Genomic DNA, 11,645 nt, shown 5'->3' on the forward strand with positions numbered 1-11,645 from the left:
AGATGGACACACCAGCCAGACCAGGGAACAGGGCCAAGGTGTGGGCTGCTGCCGTGTGGTGGTGGTCAGGTCTCCCACCCCCCAGTGCGATGTAGGGGAGCCTTCCCTCGGGGGCTCCCAGGGCTTCAGACCGGTCCCTCCCCAGCCAGGTGAGGGCCCCTGTCAAGGGAGAGACAGGTCGATACAGAAGCAGACAGGAGGTCCCCAACTAAGTCCCTGGCCCCTCTTGGTCAGAGGGGTCCGTCTGGAAGGAAGTTCTCACCCCCAGGCCCAGTGCACCAAGACCACCAGTGTGAAGACACCCCTTCCTCAGCAGAGCCAGCAGCTCCGCACACCGCGCTCCACCCCCCCCACCCCGTTTCCGGCTGCCTCCTGCACTGCCAGGCCCTGCCTCTGGTCGCTACCCCCTCCTCTGCCCCCCAGATCCCCTTCCCCTTTGCTGCTGCCTCTGCTCCCCTCCCCCGTCCCAGGCAGGGGTGGGCTTGGCGACCCCTCCCTCCTTAGCGAACCTCCAACCTTAGCTTCGGTAGTCCCACCTCCCAAACCCGCCGCTGCCGCCCACTCCTATTAACTGTAATTTTGTAAGTAGAGTGACTTGTGGGTTTAATAAATCTCTAGTTATTGTAATAATTTATTGGCTGCCGTCATGTATTTATTAGTCACCCACTGTTAATAAAAAGTGCCAGCATTTCTAGCGTGAGCGTCGTATGTTGTGCCAGTGCCCGAGCTCCCGCCAGGCGTGCCCGCACAGCACGTGGGGCAGGACTGTGGGCCGCCTGGTGCAGGGGGCACCTCCCCCAGGGCGCAGAAGGAGTCCCAGTGCCTGGCCACCCGCCCACCGCTCAGGACTGTCATGAGGGCCAAAGCTGGTCCTCCTTGTGCAGAGCCGACCTCCCATCCTAGGTGCTTGGGGGAGACAGGCAGGGGGCGGCAAGTGGCGTGGGTGGTTGCTGGCTGGCTGTGACCCTGGCTCCTTTCTCTTGTCTCAATCGTTGGCGTTTCTCATTTTGACTACATTCTGGCCTCTGTCTTCAGGAAGCTTGTAAGGACAGGCTGTGCGGCTGGCTGCTTGGCGACGGGTTCCACGTGCGGAAGGATGGCTGTCAGGCCTGCGTGGTGTTGGGGGGTCTCAGTGCCGGCGCCCTGTCCCCACAGCAGCACCCGTCCCCACTGCCCCCGCCCCCCACCTCTGGAATCAGCCCTTCTTTCCACACTTACTCCAAGACCCTCCCCACGAATCCAGGTCTGACTGTGTGGTGGGTCCTGTGCGTCCCGTCTCCTCCCGGGCTCTGTGCCACGCCGGGGACGGCAGGCCTTCATCCTGTGTGCGCACTGTCTCCCCAGCTAGACTGCGAGCTCTTGGAGAGCAGGCGGCTGTGCTGGCCGTTGCGCACACAGCCCGGGAGCCCCAGCACAGGGCCGGCGCGCACACCCCGTCGGTGTTGGTGGAAGGCTTTGCAGGCTGAGCCTTAGCAGGGAAGGGCTGTGGAGCCCGGGCAGCTGGCCTGGACTTTTCCTGAGACCTAAGCTCAGTGGCCTCTTAAGGAAATGACCTTCATTCAGCCCAGGCAAATGGACGCAGTCCACACTCTCAGCTTGGGTCATCCTGGTGGGTCCCTTCGGCCCTGGGAGTGCCCAGGCGTATGTCCCCACCGTGTCCCCCAGTGTCTGTAGATCAAAGCGATGCTGGGGACAGCTGTGCGTGGGAGCTGGGAACTGGCCTCTCGCTGCCGGTTTCCAGCTCTCGGCTGAGGAGCTGTGGGGCAAGGTGGCACCATGCGGTGGGCGGCCTTTCCTCGTGGAACCCTTGGGTCTCGGAGCGTCTCCACTCTGCCCTCCTCAGCCACCCAGTGAGCCGGGGTGCTCACAGCCCCAAGCCCTGCTCTTGGCTCTGGGGAGGCCACCACCTGCCCCTTTACAAACAGGCTCCATCAAGATGGCACAGGGCAAATGAGTCTTGCTTCTTCCCTGTACGGGATTGTGCAGATGACGGGCAGCGTTTTGGGGAAACTGAGAATGGAATTCACTGTTGAGGCTGCTGAGGGCAGTAAGATCACAAGTTTGCCGAATCTGTTTAGCAAAGTAAAAGGACAGCGGTATTTACTGCAGGTCCCTGAGGGAGGAATAAGACCATGACAGTTGTCTAGTGGCCCCTGAGGAGCCACTGAGAACTCAGACTGCCCCCAACTGGCCTCAGGCACGAGAACAGGGTTCAGGACTAATGTGCATCCAGGTCACTGGTGTGACAATGCGGACATGAGAGAGGTGGCTACAGGTGTGTACAGCCCGTCCTGACCCTCTGATGGCCACAGACCACACACAGTGGCTACAGAAACTCGCCACATTGCCCACGCTCGAGCTGGCCCAGAGCAGAGGCACATCTCTGCCATGTCATCTCTCAGTGACACGAGGCGGGGGAGGTGCTGGGCACGGTGCTGGCAGAGTGGGGCTCGGTGACCGTGGTGGTCACGTCCCCACCTTCTCGCCCTCCTCCTGCTCGGATAGAGGAAATTAGCCACGGCAGCTGAACAGGTGGCTTACTCAGTGCCTGTGCTCGCTCGTGCCCGGTGGGGACACGTCCATCTCGGTGACAAAGGCCCAGTGGTGGAAGCCCACACTGGTACTCTGCTCTTGCCTCTGACTTGGGTCGGCCTTCTGACTTCAGAGACAGACTGTAGCCTGGAATTACTTCTGGGCTTGAGCTGTACACCTGCTTTGGGGTGGACACGTTTCCGGGGCAAGGGCAGAACTCTTGGGGGAAATGAGCAGCTTCTGGGAGGCGCCTGTCACAAAGTCACCTTCCTGTGCAGAAAGGAGTTCGTCTGCAAAGGGACGTGCCCCCTGCACTGCCGGGAGACACTGCCCAAGTCCCCGCTCTGGCGTCTCACAGGAGAAGGTCAGGCCTCGCCCAGGGCAGAAAGGGCCCTCTCCCTCGGATTCTCCTTCCCCGCGAGTGCCCAGCGCCTGCGTTCACTTGCTGAACAAACTTCTGTGTGCAAGGCTGTGCCTGCTTAAAATCCCGGTGGGGTCAGACCTGGCTGAGTCCGCAGGCAGCCGGGGCAGAAGCTCCGCCCCCACGTGACAGCCCCCGAGGCGTGACTTCTCTGAGGTCCCAGGAGGGACCTAGGGTCCGTCACCCCTCCTATAGGACACCTCCCACACACAGATTGGGCAGGAAGGGCTAAAGCCCAGCTCTCAGGTTCCCACCCAGCAACCCCTCAACACACACACGTGCGCATTTACACACACGTGTTCACACGTCCACACGCATGTTCAGGTAGACCCTTTCCTCCCGTGGCTGGTCACTTTGCAAGGGGAGAGACCAGATCACCCTGTCCTCAGCCTCACCCTGGCTGGTCAGTCTCAGACAAGGGGTGTCACTTGGTGTGGCCACTGGAAGCCGGACGCCCTGGGCTGTGTTACAGACCGCCGTTCCGTCAGCCTTCGGCGGAGTCGCGGGGCTCCGGCGCCCCTCCTGAGCTGCCCTCTCTCAGACCTAACTCTGTCTTCTCTCTCCCTGTCTCTGTGTCTCCCTCTCGCTGTCTGTCCCCCGCTCTCCCCTCTCCGCCTGCGGCCGCAGAACCGCATGCACGAGTCTCTCATGCTCTTCGACTCCATCTGTAACAACAAGTTCTTCATCGATACCTCCATCATTCTCTTCCTCAACAAGAAAGATCTCTTTGGTGAGAAGATCAAGAAGTCACCTTTGACCATCTGCTTTCCTGAATACACAGGTGGGTGTCTTGGCGGCCGGTGCAGGAGGAAGGCCCACCCCCGCCAGGGCCAGCGCCGCCTCCACCTCCGGAGGCTCGAATCGGGACCGCTGCCCGAGGCGGCTGGGGGAACAGGCTGCTGGCACGCGGGCGCCGCCGCAGGAGCCTGGCAGGCAGGGGGCGGAGAAAAACACTTGTGTCCCTTCCCAGGACTCAGCAAAGGGACCCTCTGACCCATATGTGCTGTGACCAGGTGACTCCGGAGTGACCAGGCAGGGATCAGGAGGCAGAGCGGGGCCACAGGCTTCCCCTCCACCCTGGTCACGTGATCTCTAAAGGGACTTTCTGACCCATATGTGCTGTGACCAGGTGACCCGGGAGTGACCAGGCAGGGATCAGGAGGCAGAGCGGGGCCACAGGCTTCCCCTCCACCCTGGTCACGTGACCTCTACAAGAGGTCTTCTGCCTCTTCCGACCTCTCCCGTGGCCTCCGCTTACCCCGCCCTGGGCGGCGGCTGCTGGCCACACAGCACCTTGGCCGGAATTAGCAAGGGTGCACACGTGGCCTGTGAGTGGTCCCACCTGCTTCCTCTAGTCAGAGCCGCGTCCGCGCCCCACCAGATCCTCCCGCGCCCCACCAGATCCTCCCGCGCCCCACCAGATCCTCCCGCACCCCACCAGATCCTTCCGCGCCCCACCAGATCCTCCCGCGCCCCACCAGATCCTTCCGCCCCCTGACCCCCGGCACTGCTTTCTCCCCGCCTTCCTCCGCCCTGTCTCTTCCCGAAATCAAACTTCCCCAACTCTCTGCAAGCCTGCTCCTTCCCTCCTGCCTCTCTTCCACCGTCTCGGGGGTCTTCCCTCCCATCCGGCTCCCAGGGGAATGTACCCCAGACCTCCTGGGCTGTCTGACAGCTCCAGGAGGCCACTGCTGTGAGGACGGCTGGCCCGGGCTGCAGCTGAGGGTTAGCACAGTGCTGCTGGGTGCCGGGGCCCAGCCTCTGTCCCGCGGGGGACTGGAAGGCTTCTAGGGGCCCCTTTGCACCCGGCAATAGAGGAGGAACCTGCTCCCTGGCAGCACCAGAAAGAGGAGGGCATGAGCTTAGCCCCCGAGACCACGCAGGGCCCTGCACCCAACCAGAACCCAGCAGAGATGCATGCTGACCCCTCTACCCACCTCCACTGCTGGGGAGCGTCAGCCCTCAGCCTTGGTGTGGAGAGGGGGCCATCGGCCTGCTCTGAGCACAGCTTGTCTCTTCACTGGTTCCACTGCTTGTCATTCTACAAGGCTCCTGCCCACCCCGGGGCGCACAGAACCCTCACTCCTCGGGTGGGGGCGGGCTCAGGCCTGACAGTGGTCAGGAACACGATCTCCAGCAGGCAGGGGACCACAGCAGCCTCTGGAGCCGGACCCCCTGCCACTTTGGGCACTAATGCCCTCTGCCTCGTTTATCATCTGGGCACCAGAGTAGAAACAATCCCTACGCACAGGGCAGCCACAGAGGTGAAGGGAGAGAACAGTCCGGTGCCAGGGCTGCATTCCACTGGCCATCACCGCCCCCGATGTCAGTCAGAGGATGGAAACCAAGGACGGGAGCACTGCCGGCGGCAAAGGCCAGCCCCCCGAGGTCCCCGGCCAGGGAAAGCCCTGTCCGCGGCAGCCACTGCTGACCTCACTCCCCGAGCAAGGGCGCTGCGCACCGGCTCAGGTCTTTAGACAGTTCTGGGCACCGCTGGGTCTCAGCAGGTCTTCTCAGGCTGGCACCACCTGAGGCTCTTCCTTGTCCCGAAAGACACGGCCCCACGGCAGCCGGGCTCCCTGCTGTGCAGCGTGCGGCACTGGCGGCTCCCAGAGAGTCGGTCCCAGTCTGGGGAGCACTCGAGCCGGGCTCCCTGCTGTGCAGTGTGCGGCACTGGCAGCTCCCAGGTATTCGGTCCCAAGTCTGGGGAGCACTCGAGCTCTCCAGAGCATCCAGAGGTGGCCAACACCACGTCACTGTTGAGTCCCAACATCACCACGATGGATGAAAAGTCGTCACCAAGGAAGTAGCCCCTTAGGGTGCCAAGGCCTGGGGGGGACATGAAACAGGCTAAGGGGCGGGGGACAGGTGGTAGCTGATGTCCAAGGCGAGCTCTGTGCCCCACTGTGAAGGGCGCAGACTCAGGAGACGCCGAGAGGACACGAGCTGGGCGTCCTGGAGTCGCCCCAAGCACTTTCACCTCACTCGGTGCCCTGTCCTGGCACTGCCTGGACAGGAAGATCGTTGATGGAGTCACTCTGGCACGGTGTCCAGTCTGCGAGCTGTGCTAACTCGGTGGCTTCACTACAGACCTGCCGCTCAGTGCACCTCTGCCCGTGGTGCCCAGACAACCATGGGGTTGAGAAGCAGGTTCTGCCCGTGGGCTGTCCAGAGTTGGTCTTGGTCCCGGCCCCATCCCTTCCCCAATCACCTCAGGACCTTTGCTTATCTGGCTGCAGAGCCCTCAACGGTCCCCCCAGCTTCCCCACGTGGTGCACTCCCAACCGGGGGAGCACAGGGTGGGGGAGGTATCGTCCCACACCCTCAAATCCAGATTGCATTGTTTCCAAGCGGGCCAGATCCCAGTGGCCCTGAGGAAAAGTGGGCATCTTCCTATAATGTGCTTTGAGGCAATTCTGTGTTGGTCCATATTTTATGGTCATTGAACATTGTCTACAGGGCAAAGTCGCAAGGGTTTAGGGGTGCAGCTGATCTAACAACTGTCCTTGCATCACTCGCAGATAGCCCCTCCAAGATCAAGGGCACAGCCAAGAAATGATGGGCGGCTGTGGGACCCAGTTGGTATTATACACGCTGCTAGCACCTTAAACTTGCCACCTTGGGGATACCAGTGCCCCAGTGCCTAGCCACTCACCTAAGAACTGGGACTGCATGGGAATGCTCCCAGCCCTGCCACATGGCTTCTCGTGAGAGGAAGCCACCCAGGAGGAAGTGCAGGTGCACCCTGAAGCCCAGCACGTCCTGGGTCCCAGAGTCCGGAGCCCCCACCCTGCCAGGGCTGGTGTAGACCGGGGCTGAGAGTCCTAAAAAGCCTTGGTGTGCTCACCCTGAGAGCAAGAGGAATCTCTGGAAGCATCTTTCTGTGTATTGAGATCTTGCTTCCAGGAGTATCCTCTGTTTGGCTCAAATAAATTATTTAAAAATTCAATAAATAAATAAAGGGGATCTTCTGTGGCTCTTGTCCTCCCAGGGCTCCCAGATCAATCCAATGTGACAGCAGAGTGAAAACCTTGGAAAGTCAGAAGCCGCAGGTGGTTTTTGGTGTAAAAGGCGACCACACCTTAGAGAAGGAGCACCTGGCTGTAGCCTCGGCGTCTGGCCTGTCTCATCGGCTTCCTGGAAAAGGCCAGAGCCCATATCTCGCCGTAGGGTCCCTAGCCTGTCCCCTGCCCCGTTCTTACAAGGCCTCTCTCCGTTCTTCTCTCTTGTTCCAGGCCCCAACACCTATGAAGATGCCGCCGCCTACATCCAAGCACAATTTGAAAGCAAAAACCGCTCACCAAACAAAGAAATTTATTGTCACATGACTTGTGCCACAGACACGAATAATATCCAGGTGGTATTCGACGCCGTCACCGACATCATCATTGCCAACAACCTCCGGGGCTGCGGCTTGTACTGACCTCTTGTCCTGTATAGCAACCTATTTGGTAATGATTCCAGCACTCACAGAAAAGCTTGCACACACATACAAACACACACACACCACTAACAGATGCAAGTCGGTAAATAAACTTTAAAAGAAGGTGTAACACAACCTTATATATATATATATACAAATATATATTTAAAAATTCTTTTTAGTTTGTACTAGAAAAAGCTTCAGACAGAACTGACCACCCTCCCACAGGTCAAGGTCTCCCTGGGTCAGCACATGAGCATGCGCGCGCACACACACACAAAAATCGTGATGGGAGCCCGAACAGGGGAGGCCGTCCTTTTAGGAACAGCCCCGTGGTTTCACTCTGGTGACCCATTTCCGCCAGCAGGGGGCGGCAGAGGGGCCCACCTCTCCGCTCCCACCATGGAGGCTCCGTTCTCAGTTCTGTCCTGCTCTTGTGCGCATTCCAAAACCCTTCACAACAAACGGCCCACACCCTCAACATCTCCCTGCCCTACACCCCCAAGGACAACAGAAAAACTAAGGGCGCCTCTCTTCGGGGCGGTGCTGGTTGTTAATTTCAAGAACTCAGAAGAATCGTTGCTCCGACCAATCCACTGTCTCCTGAGTTTTCTTTATTCATGTTCACAAGGCAAGAGGCAGAAGAGGGAGACTAGGTCTGCTTTCTGGCAGCAGCCAAGGGAAGGGGGCATGCGCGTAGGGAAGAGGGGAGAGATGGGAGAGATGGGGACAGGGCACAGGAGGGGCCACGGGGAGAGGGGCGTGGCTGGGACGCCCTGGGGCTTCTCATTTTCCCCGCGATGCTGCCCGCTCGTGCCCTCCCCCAACATAATGAAAAATACGCCAGGGTTTGTTTCTTGGTTGGTTGGTTGGTTGGTTTTTAAAATCAAAGAAACTGGTCAGACTGGACCCCCTTATCTCTCTCTCTACAGACTGCTTCACGGACTCTCTGCTGTTGACGTTGATCTCCTGGTAGCATGACCTTTTGGCCTTTGTAAGACACACAGCCTTTCTGTATCAAACCCCTGTCTAACCCACGACCCCAGAGTGACTGACGGCTGTGTATGTCCGTAGAATGCTGTAGAATCCGGTTTTAGTTGAGTCTTTACATTTAGAATTTGAAAGGAAACAAACAAAAAAGAACATTTCTCATGTGCTTTGTAGCTTTAAAAGGAAAATGGAAAACTCACCATGACATTCATATTTCTTTCTTTGTGTGTGTGTGTGGGGGGGGGGGGGCGGAATAGAGAACCATACACCCGCACCCCCTCCCCATCTCACCTCGTGGCAGGTGCGGGCCCAGTGGTGCGGCCAGTCTGCCTGCGCCGCTGTCCGCAATGTGCTCAGGCCGGCTCCGCGCCCACGCCACCCCCACTCCACCCACCCCCGGCCCCCCACGCACATGCTCACTCCGGGTTTGTACAGAAAAAGCACAGCTCTCACTGGCCCATAGCTGCCAAAAAAGAAAACAGATCATCTGTATAAATAGAGCCCTACAGAAAATGGTTTTCCCGCCAACCCCCTTCCTACACGCTCCCTTTATCATTTTTTTTAGGTTTTCTTTTTCTCCGATGAGCCCGTGTACCACATACCAGACTAGCTTTCTTGGGAATCGGGCTTGCGGTTTCTTTCCTTGGACGTTTTCTCTTCTCGGTCTCTCAGATGGATGCCCCCCCACCCCCGTGTGTGAGCCCCGCCCCTTGTCTTCCGTCTCAGTGACCCGTGTTCGCTCTCTCTCATGTGGGGATATTTGTGCAGATGAAAAGAAAACAAAACAAAAAACACCATTTTTTTAAATGCCATTAAGATAGAAAAGTAAAAAAAAACCACACACACAAACATTTAAAAAAAAAAAAAGATGGAATGTTCTGTGAAAGCCTGTTTTCAGGATCAGTCCTGTGTCCTTTCTACTCTGACTCGTGTTCAAACCCCCAACCTCGTCACGGTTTCACTTTCCAGACTTAACATTTGCTGAAGACCAGTCACAGCCATTTCCGATAAAGAGGAGGTAAAAAAAAAAAGACAAAACACAAAAAATTAAAAATACAGGAAAAAAAAAAAACTTGGGGAAAAAAGAAAAAAAAAGCCCACGGTCTTTCTAAGCCTTTCTATTCCCAATCGGTGAGGTTTCTGTGATATCTTACACACTGCCAGTCTACTTCTCTAATGGAAAATTCATGTGTCGCTCAATAAAGAAATGTTTGTCTGTACTCAAGTCTCTCAACCTCAGGCTTTGTTCTGACAGGCAGGGAAGGAGGGCTCGGACCCAGCACAGACCCTGGGTGGGGGGCGGCATAGGCTGCAGGTGGCAGATGAGGAGACCCCCCGGACCTTCTCCGTGTCCCCCCTCGGTGGCAGTGCCGCCGTCAGGGGAGCCAGCTGAGCGCTAGGAGAGCAGAGGCAGATAGATGTCCGCGTCCTCCCGGCTCCCAGCTCACCCCGCGCTCGGCTGTTTTTGTTAGTTTCTGCGGGTCAAGTGGAATTGAGGATCGGAAAGGGGGAGAAATGGGGGGAAGAGGGGTAATCCCAAATCTGCGGATAGAGGATCCCGTTTCTTCCATTCCCAGTGGTTCCGCCACAGGGGGAGAACGGGTGGTCCCAGGAATGAGGCCACACTGCCTGGGCCCGCTGCACCGAAGGGTCACGTCCCTTCACTTGGACGTCTTTAATGGTCGCCACTACTGCACCTGGATGCCAGGAAGCCCCTGCAGGTGGAACACACAAGGGGCGACTGAGGTCAGCACAGCCTGGGTACACAGACCCATTCCGGTCTCCTCCAGGCTGCCGGTCTCACCGCCTCTCTCCTGGTCGCCAGGTTTTGGCTTAGTCACTAGCAAATTGGTTGAGATGGGGACCTGATGGGAACACAGCCCACTAAAGTCCTTATGTCCTGTGCATGGATCGCTCAGTAGCCAAGCAGGCGAGCGCTACACAGTGCCATTCAGGGAGATGGGGGGCCTTGGAGGTCAGTCCCTGGGAATCCTCTGCACACCCCAACACGTGGGACTCACCAGCCCTTGGCAATTCCGGTGGTGTTTTGGATCTAGTGTAGGTGGGGTACGGGTTGATACTGCTGCAGACGTGGAGTAGCAGGAAGCTAGTTCCCTCCTGTTGTCAAGACCCACCTGATCCAGGCACCCCTTGGACCTCCTCAGCCCAGCCACCAGCCGCCTGCACCCCAGCTTACCTGCACAGGGAGGCCCGCTCCCTCCTCTGCCCTCCCAGCCACAGCGTGACTTCAGAGCCCTGGTCTGGAAGGCAACCAGCGCGCAGGTGCAAGGCAGGAGGGCACCGTGACCGTCCGCGTACGGCACAGCTGACGTGCGCTAAAAATGAGCCCTGCCAGGGTTCTTCCCCAACTTTCAAATGAGTTTTATAGATAAAACCAACAGCACTTTCTTTGCCTTTTCTTCCTTAAAATGAAAAGTCAGGGAACACTGCTTTGGGAAAGGATTCCGGGGGACCAATTCAGTCAGAACCAGAAGCACAGGGACAGAGCCCAAACATCACGGTTTCTGAAAGCCCCACCCGACTCACATGCAGTCAGATTTGGGACCTTATCTGGGCCGTAAGATGAGGCTTCCAGACGGGGCCTCAGGGCAGGCAGGCCAAGGTTATTCCCTGACAAGCTCGTCGGCAAGGCCGTGGCTCCTTCAGTCCACTGGGCCCCGTTTCAACAGGGCTCTCAGCTTCCCTCCTGGTAATGGAGTCACACTGAGAGGACCACGTCTGCCGGCTAAGGATAAAACAGCACGGCTCAGCTGTGTACACCTGATGTGCGCAATCAGGTCGAAGTGGCCACCTGGGACTGAGGATTTATATCAATGCAAAATGTCCACATACAACAGCCGCAAAATGGGCAGGGGGAGACCAAACTAAGAACCTAAGATCTCAACAAAATAAGGCCCATAAGGAATAACACAGATGACTTCTAAAAAGCCCAGAAGCGAGGAGAGCTCCACACCCAAGCATCGGAGCGCCCAGCCACCTCTTGTTCTGATCCGGACTACGGGGCTGAGCACAAGAACAGGCTCCCTGACACACACACACACACACACACCACCACCACCACCACCACCACCACCACCACCATCACCACCATCATCACCATCTCCACCATCACCACTACCACCACCATCACCACTACCACCACCATCACCACCACCACCATCACCACCACCACCACCACCATCACCACCATCTCCACCACCACCACCACCACCACCACCACCACCACCATCACCATCACCACCACCACCACCACCACCA

General features: G+C 58.0%; 1 protein-coding gene across 1 annotated transcript in view; it reads left to right on the forward strand.

The window, feature by feature from the left end:
* The window catches only part of GNAO1 (G protein subunit alpha o1), a 149,431-nt gene extending 139,845 nt beyond the window's left edge, over positions 1-9,586 (forward strand). Inside the window, exons 7-9 of the mRNA XM_066349944.1 lie at positions 3,581-3,734; positions 7,189-7,404; positions 8,309-9,586. Of these exons, the coding sequence (XP_066206041.1) occupies positions 3,581-3,734; positions 7,189-7,376 (342 nt within the window). The 3' untranslated portion in view covers positions 7,377-7,404; positions 8,309-9,586. The remainder of the gene's footprint in view (positions 1-3,580; positions 3,735-7,188; positions 7,405-8,308) is intronic.
* Positions 9,587-11,645: the final 2,059 nt, after the last annotated feature.

Source organism: Saccopteryx leptura, chromosome 9 (assembly GCF_036850995.1).
Source record: "Saccopteryx leptura isolate mSacLep1 chromosome 9, mSacLep1_pri_phased_curated, whole genome shotgun sequence".
Classification (NCBI taxonomy): Eukaryota; Metazoa; Chordata; class Mammalia; order Chiroptera; family Emballonuridae; genus Saccopteryx; species Saccopteryx leptura.